Genomic DNA, 17,287 nt, shown 5'->3' with positions numbered 1-17,287 from the left:
ATTGGCTCCCTATTTAAAAAGAAGATGGAGAACAAGTTTTGGGGCAGGTACAGCCAACTAGCGTAAAAACAATTTTGCAATATTATCAAAACAATACGATATCATCAAAAATAATATCTCAATATGTAACTAGCGATTTATTTCCTATCACTTGTACATACCAGAGAGCAGTCATGTCACACACACACAGTGCGTCATACTAGAGCAGAACAGCTGACCTCTACTCCACATATCTTTAGACAGCCTTTAACTCTAGGGTTTGGACAGAGGCCAAAGGAAATGTGATGTGTACACAGTACGCACGCACACACAGAGGGAGAGAGTGTTTACGTCGGCTTAATTCAAAGGATATGACCTTTATAGTGACCCAACCAATAGGGTTGTTCCGATTCCCTACCCTTCTTCCTGAAGTGTGCACTTGCTCAATATCCCCTCAATAATTTAAAAGTAATACATTGGCTAGAGTGAGTTTCCACCATATTCCTTTTCAATCCATGAGGGGCTGCACACTTCAGGGAAAAGGTAGGGAAAGGAATCAGAACAGCCCTGGAGACATGCTGAAGGAGCTGCAACATGTAGAAAGGAGAACCCAGAGTGCCATTGGATCAAAAAGACTAACAGCCAGACACACTCACCTAGTCCTACAAGAGCCATTCTGGCACTGGTGAAATTGTTCTGGACAAAGGACTGCAGCTAAGGGGGATAAGGAAGTAGGAGAGAGTTTAAGAGAGAGCTAAGCTGTGACAAACACAAGGTAGCACTATAGTGAACAACACAGCTATTAACACAGTCTTACCTGTTCACCACTGACTTTGCCAACCATGTAGTCAGGACAGTACAGGGAGTTGGATAGAGCGTTTTTGTAAGCAGCTTCATGCAACTTCTCAATGACACCTTCAGAGAAATAAACCCCATAACAAAAGACTTCAGTCAGTGAGTTGGCAAGGAGAACTAATAACAGGATGCTAGACAAGTGACTATAGACAAAAAAAATCATCTGCAGCATACAAATATATACTAAAGCAAAATGCTACTGGTAATTCAATAAAACATATTAATTCAACAAGGAGCAATCGTGCTGGACAAGTAAAGTGAATAGAGGGGAAGTGTTGCTGACCTATCTGTGAACACTGGTGGGCCAGGGCCCGGTCTACCTTGACCCTGGAGGTCAGGTCGTCCACCTCCCATGGCCGGAACTCTGGGGTCGTGGTCACGTTGATCAGGTACTCCATCACTGTGTCTCTGAGGAGAAGGATGGACGTTGGATGGGCAGACGCAAACATACGGACACACACGGACAATGCAACAGTCATAACTCTCAACATACAGTGGCAAGAAACAGTGTGTGAACCCTTTGGAAATACCTGGATTTCTGCATAAATTGGTCATCAAATTTGATCGGATCTTCATCTAAGTCACAACAATAGAAAAACACAGTCTGCTTAAACTAATAACACACAAACAATTAGAAGTTTTCATGTCTTTATTGAACCCACCGTGTAAACATTCACAGTGCAGGGTGGAAAAAGTATGTGAACCCTTGGATTTAAAAACTGGTTGACCCTCCTTTGGCAGCAATAACCTCAACCAAACATTTTCCGTACAGTCGTGGCCAAAGGTTTTGAGAATGACACAAATATGAATTTTCACAAAGTCTGCTGCCTCAGTTTGTATGATGGCAATTTGCATATACTCCAGAATGTTACGAAGAGTGATCAGATGAATTGCAATTAATTGCAAAGTCCCTCTTTGCCATGCAAATGAACTGAATCCCCCAAAAAACATTTCCACTGCATTTCAGCCCTGCCACAAAAGGACCAGCTGACATCATGTCAGTGATTATCTCGTTAACACAGGTGCGAGTGTTGACGAGGACAAGGCTGGAGATCACTCTGTCATGCTGATTGAGTTCGAGTAACAGACTTGAAGCTTCAAAAGGAGGGTGGTGCTTGGAATCATTGTTCTTCCTCTGTCAACCATGGTTACCTGCAAGGCAACACATGCCGTCATCATTGCTTTGCACAAAAAGGGCTTCACAGGCAAAGATATTGCTGCCAGTAAGATTGCACCTAAATCAACCATTTATCGGATCATCAAGAATTTCAAGGAGTGCGGTTAAAATGTTGTGAAGAAGGCTTCAGGGCGCCCAAGAAAGTCCAGCAAGCACCAGGACCGCCTCCTAAAGTTGATTCAGCTACGGGATCGGGGCACCACCAGTACAGAGCTTGCTCAGGAATGGCAGCAGGCCATTCAGCAGCGTGCATCTGCACGCACAGTGAGGCAAAGACTTTTGGAGGATGGCCTGGTGTCAAGAAGGGCAGCAAAGAAGCCACTTCTCTCCAGGAAAAACATCAGGGACAGACTGATATTCTGCAAAAGGTACAGGGATTGGACTGCTGAGGACTGGGGTAAAGTCATTTTCTCTGATGAATCCCCTTTCTGATTGTTTGGGGCATCCGGAAAAAAGCTTGTCTGGAGAAGACAAGGTGAGCACTACCATCAGTCCTGTGTGATGCCAACAGTAAAGCATCGTGAGACCATTCATGTGTGGGGTTGCTTCTCAGCCAAGGGAGTGGGCTCACTCACAATTTTGCCTAAGAACACAGCCATGAATAAAGAATGGTACCAACACATCCTCCGAGAGCAACTTCTCCCAACCATCCAGGAACAGTTTGGTGACGAACAATGCCTTTTCCAGCATGATGGAACACCTTGCCATAAGGCAAAAGTGATAACTAAGTGGCTCGGGGAACAAAACATCAATATTTTGGGTCCATGGCCAGGAAACTCCCCAGACCTTAATCCCATTGAGAACTTGTGGTCAATCTTCAAAAAACCGGTGGACAAACAAAAACCCACAAATTCTGACAAACTCCAAGCATTTAAAAAAAATCTTAGGTCTTCTAAGATCTCTTTTGTTCGAGGCATGGTTCACATCAGGCGATGCTTCTTGTGAATAGCAAACTCAAATTTTGTGAGTGTTTTTTATAGGGCAAGGCAGCTCTAACCAACATCTCCAATCTCGTCTCATTGATTCGACTCCAGGTTAGCTGACTCCTGACTCCAATTAGCTTTTGGAGAAGTCATTAACCTAGGGGTTCACATACTTTTTCCAACCTACACTGTGAATGGTTAAATTATGTATTCAATATAAACAAGAAAAATACAATAATTTGTGTGTTATTAGTTTAAGCACACTATGTTTGTCTATTGTTGTGACTTAGATGAAGATCAGATCAAATGTGATGACCAATTTATGCAGAAATCCAGGTAATTCCAAAGGGTTCACATACTGTTTCTTGCCACTGTAGATGTTTAATCAAGATGATCTCAAGTGGCCCTATGGGAAGCCTCTATGATAAATACGTAAGAAACACAGGGGCTAATTACACCATGAATCAACCCTGTCCTCGCATACAACGTGCACGTAATTCAAGTTTCTTCATCCATCATTTCAACACCAAAGTAAACCCACACACTATGAGGGAGTCTGGCTGCGGTAGTAACTTACAAGTGGTCTCTCAAACACTCCACAGAGTAAACCATGGTCTCCCTCGATGACGTTACGCTGCGGACACACAGAAAACAGACATGTTAGCTACATCCTCCAGACTAGACTACCTATGATGCACATTGCTTTGCAATGAGGTGAAAATAGGAACATTCTTGTGCTGTGTGTGAAGATTGGCATTTTCTGGGACGATTCATGTACTGGAGGCAGCTCTACAGGGTGGTCACTAGCTTGCACCGCCACAAAGTCATAAAATCTAATTTTAAACCTAACCTTAACCATACTGCTAACCTTAAATTGAGATGGAAAAAAAACAAATTTTTGTTTTCGATATAGCCAATTTTGACTTTGCAGCTGGCCCATCTCGCGTAACACTTAGCTTTGCCCCCAGGACAAGATTCATCCCAATAAATGTCAACCTGCATGTGACTCTGTGCTTCTCTCATCTTGTTCATTCTGCTCTATCCTAAAACGTGAGCCCCCCGTTGACTCAAGGGCAACTGTATGTGTGTTGCTATAGCTTGTGTGAGGTATGGGTGTTGAAGTTGGTGTTAATGTTTCCCTGCCTCCTACATTTACGTTTATTTACAGCAAGTCAGGCGGGGACACAGAAGGAATAAGGGACAATGAGGGAAGGGGTACACAACACAAGTGTATAATATAATAATAATAATAATAATAATAATATTCCATTTAACAGACGCTTTTATCCAAAGCGACTTACAGTCATGCGTACATACATTTTACTTATGGTTGGCCCCGAGAATCGAACCCACAAGCCTGGCGGTACAAGCGCCATGCTCTACCAACTGAGCCATACAGGGTAACATAGGGTATATTGTAGCATACACTCTGTATGTGGAGATAGGGAACAGTATAATGTATACTCTGCATGAGGACAGAAATGGGGTTAGGGGACAGGGAGGGCGGGGACATAGTGCTGTACTCTCCATACTCGCTGACCTCAGACTACCCCCCACTGCCTCCACACCACGACAGATCCTGAACGCAGACGCTCCCTTAGTAGTCTGAAAACAACAACAGTGACAGTGTTCATTCATTAACTTAAGGACTTTAAAAAACAGTGTAGTTGTGTCACAGAGATCAATCCATTCATAAAACCACTGGGACTTACCAGGTTGGCTGCCAACCGCAGGACATGACTGACTCCCTGGTTCTCCACAGTCTCATAACGAGTGCCTGCTTTCACAAACACACCCACACTGGACACGGGAGAGTAGTTCTCCAACGACGCAATCACTAGACCGTTGGGCAGCTTGGACACCTAGTAGAGAACACAGGGAGGGAGAGTCAGCTGGAACACACGTGAGACTGGCAGCATTGTTGTTTTGGAAACTGCAAAGTGAATAAGAGAGTAAACATTCCATTCTGTTCAACTGAGGTAAAGTTCTTGTGATCAACTACACAACCAAAAGTTCATTTTCCAATATGGAGGGAAAATATGGCTACACAGTAAGTAAAAGTGTGTGCATGGTAGTACCTAAAACAAGTCTACACATGAACATAATCACAATGCTTAGCCATAGAGTAGAGCACATCCTCATCCCTGACACGCCACTCAAGGACCCACCAAGAAAAACTCAACACCCCAGTTTGGGCTACAACTAGGGCCCAGAGTATTTCCTGTGATCCCATGTGAAAACTTCTTGGCCTCTATGACATACCTGTACATTCTGGGGGGGCAGGGCCGCCCCAGCCTTCAGGCCAGCCAAGGGCTCAGTGAGGACATCACTCCTCCTGGCTGCATAGCATCGTATCTGGGGAGGGAAATTATAAAAATCATGTCAACAAACACTCACCAACACTTCCTCAGCTAGGGAATTACAATATGATATGATACACTATTCAATTCATGTGGAGGGATCTAGATTTCCTTCTGTCCTCAAATGACCCCAGTCAAATGACGTTTTATGGCTGAAAATAATACTACAGGTGGATTAAACCAAACCATCATAACAGGTTTTGTTTAGGAGGATGTTTTGTGATACGAGCAGCTTCCTCTAACCTAAAGACGGGAGATGAATTCTGAGCCGGGTCTAGACTAGAGCAGTGGGTATTCTTGATGATATTTAGTCCACTCTGAGGGTAGACTCACTGGGTGCCAGGCCAACCTGAAATATGTAGTATGTTAAGCCTTCTTATTTGTCCTTCCAAGAAGACACATCATACATTGGCTGTAGCACCTTGGTTAAGATGAGGGTGAGGTGTAGGGAAACTCAATCGGTAGTAAGGCTAAATCCTAAAGACCTGATATGATCCAACCCCCAGTCAAACATCTAATGTCAGAAGAGATTATGGTGTCTGCTACAATATGAAAGAGAGAAATATAAGCTACTAATTTTTTTGCAGTATGCAGTCTTACAGATAATTTTCCACATTAAAGCATTTTCATGTTATTTCCACAGAAATGACCAAAACAGGTGTCTCCAACCTTTTCTGGCATGAGAGCTACTTTAAAAAAAAAGAAGTGTAAGAAAGCTACTCATTTTTTTCTAGCTTTCAAATAGGCCCATTTTTCTTCTCTTCTCCAGGTTCTTATTGAACTACTTACTGTTGTACACTCTGTTTTCTCTTTTATTTTTCCTGGTTTTAGATTTGTTTAAGTTTTTCACTTTCAAAAGTGCAATTGTTCATAGAAAAACTACGAAATTGGATGTTCTGAGTCCATGTCAACGGTTAAATCACATCAGAAAACATTTTTTTTTAGGTATGTAAAAATACATTTATTTTTTGTGTAATACCCACTTGGCCATTTAATTGCGTATCTAGTGAGTGAGGAATGTGCTAGGACCGTGGGATGGCGGAAGCAGAAGTGTCGGTTAAAGCTGAAAGCTAGTCGAGTACAGTTAGCGTGAAAGATTAGTGGACAACAGTGAAGAATGGAACAAAATGGGCTGAAGTTGTGGAAAATGAGTCTGATGTATCGTTCCTTGTTGGAGTACGTTTTTTGGATAAAGATGTTTATTTTGGGAAACCCTTTTGAAGTCACAAGGAGGGTGAAGGCAGCGTTGGGAAAAGTGGATGCAGTCCAAGTAACCAGAAGTGGTATGGTGTTGATATTGTGTGTATCTAAAGAGCAAAAGGAGCGTGCATTTTGTGGCTCGTGAAAATATCGACGCATGAAGTGAACAGCTTTGATTTTCGGGGGCAGGGCACCGGTAAAATGTTATTTTTGGCGTCCTATTGGACATTGATAATTATTATCTTAGGCCAAAAATTCCAGGAGTAGTTAATGCACGTCGCTTGACAAATATGGAGAATGGGAAAAGGGAGCAGTTTACCTGTATTATTGTTTAATTAGTATATACCACCCTAAGATACGCGGTAAAAGCGTTCGTCCAAAACCCGATGCAATGCAAGAAGTGTAAAAAGGTTGGCCATGTGTCAAGTCTTTGCAGACGGAAGGAATGTTATTGAAGAGTCTTAATGTAAAATGTTGCAACTGTGGTGGGGATCGTATTTCCGAATTCCCTGAGTGCCCTGTTAGGGTGAAAGAGGTTGAGGTGTCAAAGATCAGGGATGTAGGCGGTGAAGAGCTTTGAAGGGGCAAGAGGCCACAGTTCTGAAGAAGATATGGAGGTGGATATTCCACAGCCAGTTGCAAACGTTGAATAAACTTATTGTGAAAAAGGTGTATTTTGTAGCATTTATAGCCACAGTTATTAATTGTACTGCACAAGTGTCCAAAAAGCTGGACATCATATCTGCAGCCAATAAGTTTTTGGGCCTCCAAGACTTAATGGCAGAAGCACTGCAAGGACTACTGTCACCAGGATATGTCCCGACATCACAGGATTCTTCTGAGCCTGTGTAGGGACCTGCTTAAAACAGAAAAGCTTTAGTTTAATTAACATTTCATTAGATAGTTTGAATGGAATTTTTTTAATTTATTTTTCCCCCCCATTTTAGAGCCTTATTATCAACTTGAAGAGTAGGTGGCGGAATGCACATATAATCGACGCAAACACCATTATACCAAAGAAGAAGAATCAACTTTGCAGTTAACATTTAATTGAGAAGGTTTTGGGGAAACTATCTGTCAACCCACAAAATGGTTATCATATCAACTGGGAACACATAGTGTGATGGAGAAACGCACGCACCACACAGACAAATGCAATATTGCTGGAAATTAATAGGCAGATAATGTTAGGTTTGGCTTTTTAAGCCAATAGTGGCTAACCAGGAGTTGGATAATGTCAATGTTGCGTTGATTAGATAGTAACTGGGAGCTTGCTGTGTCTGATACTTGATACTTGTCAAATTTTATGTACTTTCAGAATTGTTTGGCGAGCTTCTCGTAGGTGGGCTGCGAGCTAATCGACCTGTTGGAGACCTCTGACCTAAACCAATCTGGAACCTGATATTTGAAAAGCTAATAAACTCAGCAAAAAAATAAACGTGCCTTTTTCAGGACCCTGTCTTTCAAAGACAATTAGGAAAAGTCCAAAATACCTTCACAGATCTTCATTGTAAAGGGTTTAAACACTGTTTCCCATGCTTGTTCAATGAACCATAAACAATCAGTGAACATGCGCCTATGGAATGGTTGTTAAGACACTAACAGCTTACAGACGGTAGGCAATTAAGGTCACAGTTATGAAATCTTAGGACACTAAAGAGACCTTTCTACTGACTCTGGAAAAACAACAAACAAAGATGCCCAGGGTCCCTGCTCATCTGTGTGAACGTGCCTAGGCATGCTGCAAGGAGGCATGAGGACTGCAGATGTGGCCAGGGCAATAAATAGCAATGTCCGTGCTGTGAGACGCCTAAGACAGTGCTACAGAGAGACAGGATGGACAGCTGGTCATCCTCGCAGTGGCAGACCACGTGTAACAACACCTCCACAGGATCGGTACATCCAAACATCACACCTGCGGGACAGGTACAGGATGGCAACAACTGCCCGAGCTACACCAGGAATGCACAATCTCTCCATCAGTGCTCAGACTTTCCGCAATAGGCTGAGAGAGGCTGGATTGAGGGCTTGTAGGCCTGTTGTAAGGCAGGTCCTCACCAGACATCACTGGCGACCACATCACTTATAGGCACAAACCTACCATCGCTGGACCAGACAGGACTGGCAAAAAGTTGCGGTTTTGTCTCACCAGGGGTGATGGTCGGATTCGCATTTATCGTCGAAGGAATGAACGTTACACCGAGGCTTGTACTCTGGAGCGGCATCGACTTGGAGGTGGAGGGTCCGTCATGGTCTGGAGAAGTGTGTCACAGCATCATTGGACTGAGCTTCTTGTTATTGCAGGCAATCTCACCGCTGTGCATTACAGGGAAGACATCCTCCTCCCTCATGTGGTACCCTTCCTGCAGGCTCATCCTGACATGACCCTCCAGCATGACAATGCCACCAGCCATACTGCTCGTTCTGTGCGTGATTTCCTGCAAGACAGGAATGTCAGTGTTCTGCCATGGCCAGCGAAGAGCCCGGATCTCAATCCCATTGAGCACGTCTGGGACCTGTTGGATCGGAGGGTGAGGGCTAGGGCCATTCCCTCCCAGAAATGTCCGGGAACTTGCAGGTGCCTTGGTGGAAGAGTGGGGTAACATTTCACAGCAAGAACTGGCAATGTCTGTGGAACTTGTTCAGTTTGTGCCTGTTGTTGAATCTTGTGTAAAGTTGTATTAACATATGTTAAGTTTGCTGAAAATAAACACAGTTGACATTGAGGACGTTTCTTTTTTTGTTGAGTTTGTCAGCTATCTGCAGACAGCTGAGCTAGACACCAAACACTTGGCAGCACACTCCAGATATACTATAATACATTGTTAAAAAACAGGGCAATATCAAAACATTAACTTGTCAAGCTTCCTAGAAATCAACAGTATACAATATAATACGGGAGAAAGACGGTGGCTTATTGTCAGACCTTCGTGGCTAAAGCTGCCAGATACTTCATCCCATCACTACCAATCAACATTGCAATGAGATTACTTGATCGGTGAATTGAGACATTGACTGTTCCATGGCATGTCAACTGGCTTGGATTGTCAGTGCGGGATTGATCTGAAAAACCAGCAGAACCGCAATGACCTTCAATGGTTTGAGCTGGATGGAACCATGGGCTACGTGACAGCTAGCTAGCACTACAGCTTGCCAGTAGTGAACATGCCATTGTAAAATGTAGTACATAGCCTCATTTGTAAGTAAGAATGGCTATTATAGGTTCATGAAACCGATTGTATACATCATCTCGGTCAAGATTATAGAAGTAAGCGCGCCTAGCTAACTTTAGCTAGGGTAACCGACAGGCTAATTAACCATCCGTTTCCACTAGCCAAACTTGGCTACTTAGCCGGCGAGTCCACGGGGTGGGTTCCAATTGACTCCCCAACGGAAAGAATGCACGAAACCTCATGATACATCGTTGTAAAATACACGTTTAATAGGATAGAGTAACGAGACTCACGGAGAATTTATTTAGAGTTCGGATCCCTTTCATGACTCCCGTTTCTCTCCTTCAGCAGCAGTAAAATACAGACATGGACGCCCTGACGTCCTACCCACAATGCACCGCTCTTCACAGCCAATCCAAAAATGGTAAAAAGATTCGTCAAGATATTTAACTTTAAAGGGCCAATCGGTAGTTGAAACAATGCTGTTTTGGTAAAAATCTGAGGGATGAGACTGGAGAAATGTTACCACTTAAATTCATAGACAGAGCTATGGATGCAAGGACTGCCCATCCATGATATCCAAATTAAAGTTGTAACCATGGTTTGAGGCTATACAATGCAGAGGAGGCTGGTGGGAGGAGCGGGCTCATTGTAATGGATGGAATGGAATAAATGGAACGGAGAAAAACATGTGGTTTCCATGTGTTTGATACGTTCCAGCATTCCATTCCAGCCATTCCAATGAGCCCATCATCCTATAGCTCCTTCCACCAGCCTCCAATGATACAGTGTTTGTTTACATTAACCTTGTTTACGACCAATGGAATAATACTTGCTAATATTTTGGGTTCTGATCAGGTATGACTAATGACATCATTGGGTACGATAGTTGTATCAATGGGTATATACCATTAATTTATAAGTGCAAAAAGGATGTAGCAACTGCAGATTGCCCATTTAACAAGATTAACATTGATCCGATTCAGAAATTGTATGGACAGGCTGAGTCGACTGTAATGCATTTTCATATTGTAACTTTGCCATAAGGGTATGTGTTAAATACACTACAATAAAACAAAACAGTTGTGGTGACTGAAGGAAAAACAGCTCAGCTGAAGAGAGAGGGCAGGTCTGGTGTGATCAACTGGGTTTGTCATCAAACCCACCACAAGACTGTCTTAGCCCACTGAGCTAAAGCCTATGCATTAGCTTGGTGAACTAACGCAAGTCTTCAGGTCTCATGCAAGGTTACTCACACAAGTGAGACTGACTGCAAATGGATTTGAACCCATCTGCGCAATACAAGACTGGTATTCTATTCTAAAAGCCTAGGCAGTATTTAAGGGAGCTAATGCAAGTCTTTGTGTCTTGCAGCCATTAGCTGTTGGATTTTGAAATTTGAGCTATGGGGATTCTCACTGACTTAAAAAAAACTACACTGCTCAAAAAAATAAAGGGAAAACTTAAACAACACAATGTAACTCCAAGTCAATCACACTTCTGTGAAATCAAACTGTCCACTTAGGAAGCAACACTGATTGACAATAAATTTCACATGCTGTTGTGCAAATGGAATAGACAAAAGGTGGAAATTATAGGCAATTAGCAAGACACCCCCAATAAAGGAGTGATTCTGCAGGTGGTGACCACAGACCACTTCTCAGTTCCTATGCCAGAGAAGTGGTCTGTGGTCACCACCTGCAGAATCACTCCTTTATTGGGGGTGTCTTGCTAATTGCCTATAATTTCCACCTTTTGTCTATCCCATTTGCATAACAGCATGTGAAATTTATTGTCAATCAGTGTTGCTTCCTAAGTGGACAGTTTGATTTCACAGAAGTGTGATTGACTTGGAGTTACATTGTGTTGTTTAAGTGTTCCCTTTATTTTTTTGAGCAGTGTATGTTCAGAATGTGCACTATCCCTAAATTCATTACAACAGCTGAGAGTTTCGTATCTCGATAGAATACTATTTCTACTGCGAGATTAAAGTCCCTCCTCCCGGGTCGCCAGTAGCTTCCACCATAGACAATCGGCACATAACTAAAAGCCATGTACCTGGTGCTTATTCTAGGTTGAGGGGAGTCATCACTGGGGTCCCAATATATATGTCCACAGCACATGAGATTAGATCCACCTTAATTGGGGAGGACAGGCTTGTGGTAATGGCTGGAGCAGAATAAGTGGAATTTATCAAATCCTTCAAACACATTATTTCCATGTGTTTGATGCCATTCCATTCGCTTCGTTCCAACCATTGTTATGAGCCGTCCTCCCTTCAGCAGCCTCCACTGGTCCACAGATGTGAAGGGAAGCAGAGTGATTAAGGGCTTAATGTTGATCAGTAGGAAAGAGGGTCAAACAAGCGAAAGCTTATCAGTGCTGCTGAGGTTTGAGAAAGTTTTGCAGAGAAAACTACAGATAGGATTTCTTTGTTTCAATGTTAGAGAATTTGTCCCATATGCACTGCAATGTTTTCAATGCCAAAGAATGGGACATGTAGCGGCTCAATGTAAAGGAAAGAAAAGATGTGCCAAGTGTTGAAGTGAACATCTGACCGTAAGGCGCTACAGAGGGTAGTGCTTTCTGCCCAGTACATCACTGGGGCCAAGCTTCCTGCCATCCAGGGCCTATGTACTAGGCTGTGTCAGAGGAAAGCCCAAAAAATTGTCATAGACTCCAGTCACCCAAGTCATAGACTGTTTTCTCTGCTGCCGCACGGCAAGTGGTACCAGAGCGCCAAGTGTAGGTCCAAGAGGCTCTTTAACATCTTCTACCCTCCAAACCATAAAACTGCTGAACAATTAATCAAATGGTCACCGGATTATTTACATTGACACCCCCCCCCATTTGTTTTTTTTACACTGCTGCTACTCGCCGTTTATTATCTATGCATAGTCACTTCACCCCTACCTACATGTACAAATTACCTTGATTAACCTGTATCCCCACACATTGACTCGGGAACCAGTACCCCCTGTATATAGCCTTGTTACTGTTATTTTATTGTGTTACTTTTTTATAATTTTTTACTCTAGTTTATTTGGTAAATATTTTCTTGACTCTTTTTTGAACTGCACTGTTGGTTAAGGGCTTGTAAGTGAGCATTTCACAGTAAGGTCTACACGTGACAAATAAAGTTTGATTTGAACATGATTACGGTGAATGTGGAAGCAATGTGAAGGTTAAGCGTTAAAGTTGTGGGGAGAACACAGTGCAGCATTTGGTGGATGCCAGGTGCAGAGAGAGGCTCAGAGATATAGGATCAATCATATTGTATCATATGTATAGGCTAAAAGACAGATTGGTAGAACTATAGTGTGGACTGATGGAGCTTACATGGATGTTCCTGTAGTAAGTGGACCTACTGTAGGGGCTGGTGCTTCTGATGGTCCTGGCATTGTTTCAAGGCCTGTTCAGAACTCTTGCGCTCATCAATGTGTGGTGTCAAATGACACTGATAATGAATAAAGTTGACTTCATAGCCTTTTTTGGAAAGATTATCAATACGACTCTGGTTGTGGAAAGCAGAAATGCAAGGTTGAAGGTTATTGTGGAGACGGCAAAATAGATATTGGGAGTAACAGATGTTACTGTTGAAATAGTTTTTGACATGGGGAGGGTTTTTTGGGGAGGGGGAGGGTGTGGTAGTAGTTAGTAGGGATGTATTTGGTTTTGAATGTTATTTTCATGGTAGCACAGAACTGGGCAGACCATGGTTGATCGTACATTTCAGCACAGTAGGTGGCGGCATGCACTTTAAACGTTTGTTTGCGGACCACCATGATATCAGAGTAGTAGAAGAAGAAGAAGCAGCAGAAAACTCGTTGGCTACACAGACTCACCAAAGACTTTTATAACTAAACCAGGATAGACCACAGCTCGTCGTTTCAAATAGAAACACATGAGTCATAGTGGGCAGAACAAGCAAGGTGGGCAGAGCCAAGCACGAACTAGCGAGATCCTATTGACGAGTTCTAGCAGTATTTACATATTTCCCTTAGGCAACACCTACTCAATGAAATGCGAGTGTGCAATAACTCAATTCACCTTTGTGCTCCTTCTAAACAACGCAATTTTGTTTTACTTTGGCAAAGGGTAAAGTCTAAAAAACTTACACCACTCTCTTTGTAACATACTTTACTTTTGGGAACAGAAAACTGTATTGAGATTAAATGTTTAATCAATGAGAAAATTAGTAGAATGTCGGCCAAAATCCACCAAGTTAAATTTTATCCCACCGCCGGCCACTGGGCTTTATCTTACTACCATATTTGTTAGTGAGTGGAAACTCCAGGCGGATGTTTCACATTTAAACATTCGGTGAAATATCTGTGGACTCACTCTGCACATTTTTGAAACGTCTTTCAACGGGTTATTACTGTCCTCTGTGAAGCACACGCCGAGAGGACAGAGGGATTTAACATCTTAATCACTGAAGAAATGGTGAGCTCAGAATAATCGAAGTACGCCTGTGCTAGCTAAGTTAGATCGCTATCTGTTGTTCAAATCAAATGTATTGGTCACATACATTTAGCAAATGCTATTGCGGGTGTAGCGACCAACCGACTAGCAGTCTTATTGTAGAGTTTATGAAATATCTGGCAGCACCACGCCTCATCAGCGTGTGACGTTACCACGTGTTTCCTCGATGTTTAAGATACATGGATGTATTGGGGACTTCTAAACTAACTTGCATTATTGAGTCCATGAAAGTAATTGTCTGATTTGTCCAGATGAGATATTATTATTCCTAAAAGAATAGCAAAAATGTATGTGTGGCGACTGTGACCGAGATATGTGTTTACAACATTCACTGTAGTAACTAGCTAACGTTAGATATGCACTCTGGACAACCGCCAGTGGTCGCTATTGACCTGTCCTTTGAGTGGATCCGTCAAAAGACCAATAAAAAGAGACCACTAGCGGCTGTCCACGCTGTGTTGATAGGTGTGGCCTGGTCCCCATATTTATTCTAACCACAATATATTTAACCCTATTAGGCTGATGCAGAAGTCAACCCCAAGGCCTACCCTCTGGCTGATGCCACACTGAGCAAAACCATCCTGGACCTTGTGCAGCAAGCTGCCAATTACAAGCAGCTTCGCAAAGGGGCCAATGAAGGTGAGACAAACCTATCTGTAGTGGAACTACATTCTTTTGGTTGCAGGGTTGGAAACGCACAAGATGTTTACTCCAACAAGGTGACTAACTCTATGCATTTTACGCACGCTTTGACGACAACAACACAGAGCCGGGTGTGAGGGTCGTCACCCACCCAGAAGACTGGGGGCCTCTCTGAGGCCCACGTGAGAAGGGTCTTTAATCAGGACAACACCCGCAAGGCCGCGGGCCCCGCCAGTATTCCAGGGCGCGTTCTCAGCGTGAGCAAAACAGCTGGCAGGCATATTCAGTCATTTTCAACCTCTCCATGTCCCAGTCTGTAATCCCCACATGTTTTAAGATGACCACCATCATTCCTGTTCCTAAGAACTCTAAGGCTTCGTGCCACAATGATTACCGCCCTGTAGCGCTCACTTCTGTCATCATGAAGTGCTTTGAGAGGCTGGTAATGGCACACATTAACTCCATCATCCCAGACACCGTAAACCCACTGCAATTTGCATACACCCCCAACAGATCCATAGATGACGCAATCTCAATTGCTCTCCACACTGCCCTCACCCACCTAGATAAGAGGAATGCTGTTCATTGACTACAGCTCAGCGTTCAACACCATTATTCCCTCCACGCTCGTCACCAAGCTTAGGACTCTAGGTGTGAACACCTCCCTCTGCAACTGGATCCTGGACTTTCTGACGGGCCAACATTTACCTTCACCATGCTGACCCTTAACACAGGGGCCCGTGCTTAGTCCCCTCCTGTATTCCGTGTACACCCACGACTGTGTGGCCACCCACGACTCCAACACCATTATCAAGTTTGCTGACGACACAACAGTGGTAGGCCTGATCACTGGCGACGATGAGTCAGCCTACAGGGAGGAGGTCAGTGGCATGCCAGTGTGGTGCCGGAGCAACAACCTCTCCTTTAATGTCAGCAAGACCAAGGAGCCGATTGTGGACTACATCGATGGGATGGCAGTGGAGCAGGTAGATGGCTTCAAGTTCCTCGTGTCCAAATCACTAAAGACTTAAAATGGTCGAAAAGCAGGCGAGAAGAATCTGTCGTGGCCTCGTCCCCCTCAGGAGGGTGAAAAGGTTCTACAGCTGTACCATTGAGAGCATATTGACTGGCTGCGTCACTGCTTGGTATGGCAGTAGCACCGCCCTCGATCGCATGGCGCTACAGAGGGTTCTGCAGACAGCCCAGTACATTACGGGGGCAGAGCTCCCAGCCATCCAGGACCTCTATATCAGGCGGCGTGAAAAGATGGCCAGGAAAATCGTCAAAGACCCAAGCCATAGACTATTTTCTCAGCTGCCGTATGGCAAGAAGTACTGATGCATCAAGTCTGACGTCAACAGGCTCTTGAACAGCTTCTATCCCCAAACAAAACAACTGATAAATAGCTAACAAAATAGCTATACGTACCAAGTTTACCTTGTATCTTTATTGGCCTTAAATATCAGTATTTGCACTCGCTAAGCACACACACTGTCACTCCATTTGGTCGTTCGTACATAATATGCACATGCATTTATACTGACTGTACACACCCACTCACATGCAAGCTGCTGCTACTCTTAACTTATATCCTGTCACCTTACCCCTATATATATCTACCTCCATCACTCCAGTATCCCTGCACATGTAAATATGGTATTGGAACTGACTTTTTAAATATTTCCTGTATATAGTATACTTACTTTGTATATTTATCTCGTTCTTTATTTTTTTTCTAGTAATACATTGATTTTTGCATTGTTGGGTTTTGAGTTTGTAAGAAAGGCATTTCACATTAACTTGCTACTGTCTAGCTCTTAAGGTGTTTGGAGGAAGACCAGCATTTCATCCAGACCAGTAATACAATCGACATGCCTCTGAAAAAGTACCACCTCACAGCTTCAGATTTGTCACTCTCTAACCTCTGCTCTCCATCAGCCACTAAAACACTTAACCGCGGTATTGCTGAGTTCATCGTGATGGCCGCAGACGCAGAGCCCCTGGAGATAATCCTCCACCTGCCACTGCTCTGCGAGGACAAGAACGTGCCCTATGTGTTTGTGCGCTCCAAGCAGGCCCTGGGACGCGCCTGTGGGGTCTCACGCCCAGTCATTGCCACTTCGGTCACCATCAAGGAGGGCTCGCAGCTCAAGCCCCAGATCCAGTCTACCCAGATGGCCATTGAGAGACTGCTGGTGTGAGCAGAGAGCTCAGGATGAGGGTTGTAGGGTTAACAATGGGACACCACCTGCTTTGGTCATATTCAGATTTTTGTAAATGGAACGGACTATGATTTAATGTTGTCCTGCCAGACTTATGTACAGAAGATTCTATTTTGTAAGGCTGTGTCTATTTTGAAATGTTGGGACAGAATAGGTATATCTGAAGCGTTGGAACAAAAATAGTTTAACTTGTTTTTAACATTACTATGTTGTAATTGTGGCAATTATATAGAGTATACGGGACATCAAACTAAGCATAGTAGAATCATCG

General features: G+C 43.5%; 2 protein-coding genes across 2 annotated transcripts; one reads left to right on the top strand and one right to left on the bottom strand.

Moving 5' to 3' along the window:
• Window positions 1–598: 598 nt before the first annotated feature.
• LOC129850713 (cytochrome b-c1 complex subunit 2, mitochondrial-like) lies at window positions 599–10,062 on the bottom strand (the record flags this gene model as incomplete). Its single annotated transcript, XM_055916968.1, has 8 exons — window positions 9,961–10,062; window positions 5,197–5,289; window positions 4,647–4,796; window positions 4,475–4,539; window positions 3,512–3,568; window positions 1,118–1,242; window positions 797–894; window positions 599–693 (listed from the first exon to the last, which is right to left on the bottom strand). Coding segments are annotated over exons 1-8 (716 nt in total), but the record flags the coding sequence as incomplete, so codon positions are not given.
• Window positions 10,063–14,376: 4,314 nt separating this feature from the next.
• Window positions 14,377–17,002, top strand: LOC129850712 (NHP2-like protein 1). Its single transcript, XM_055916966.1, has 3 exons — window positions 14,377–14,382; window positions 14,671–14,791; window positions 16,733–17,002. The coding sequence occupies exons 1-3, from the start codon at window positions 14,377–14,379 to the stop codon at window positions 16,993–16,995; spliced, it is 390 nt and encodes a 129-aa protein (XP_055772941.1). The 3' UTR covers window positions 16,996–17,002.
• Window positions 17,003–17,287: the final 285 nt, after the last annotated feature.

The sequence above is a fragment of the Salvelinus fontinalis genome, unplaced genomic scaffold (assembly GCF_029448725.1).
Source record: "Salvelinus fontinalis isolate EN_2023a unplaced genomic scaffold, ASM2944872v1 scaffold_2197, whole genome shotgun sequence".
Classification (NCBI taxonomy): domain Eukaryota; kingdom Metazoa; phylum Chordata; class Actinopteri; order Salmoniformes; family Salmonidae; genus Salvelinus; species Salvelinus fontinalis.
Note: the sequence above shows the minus strand (reverse complement) of the source record. Positions and strands in the feature narration are given on the sequence as shown.

Bases quoted from the DNA above. Each gene is read 5' to 3' on its own strand.
- LOC129850712 (XM_055916966.1), top strand. The intron at 14,792-16,732 runs GTGAGACAAACC...GCTCTCCATCAG, and splicing joins TCGCAAAGGGGCCAATGAAG to CCACTAAAACACTTAACCGC.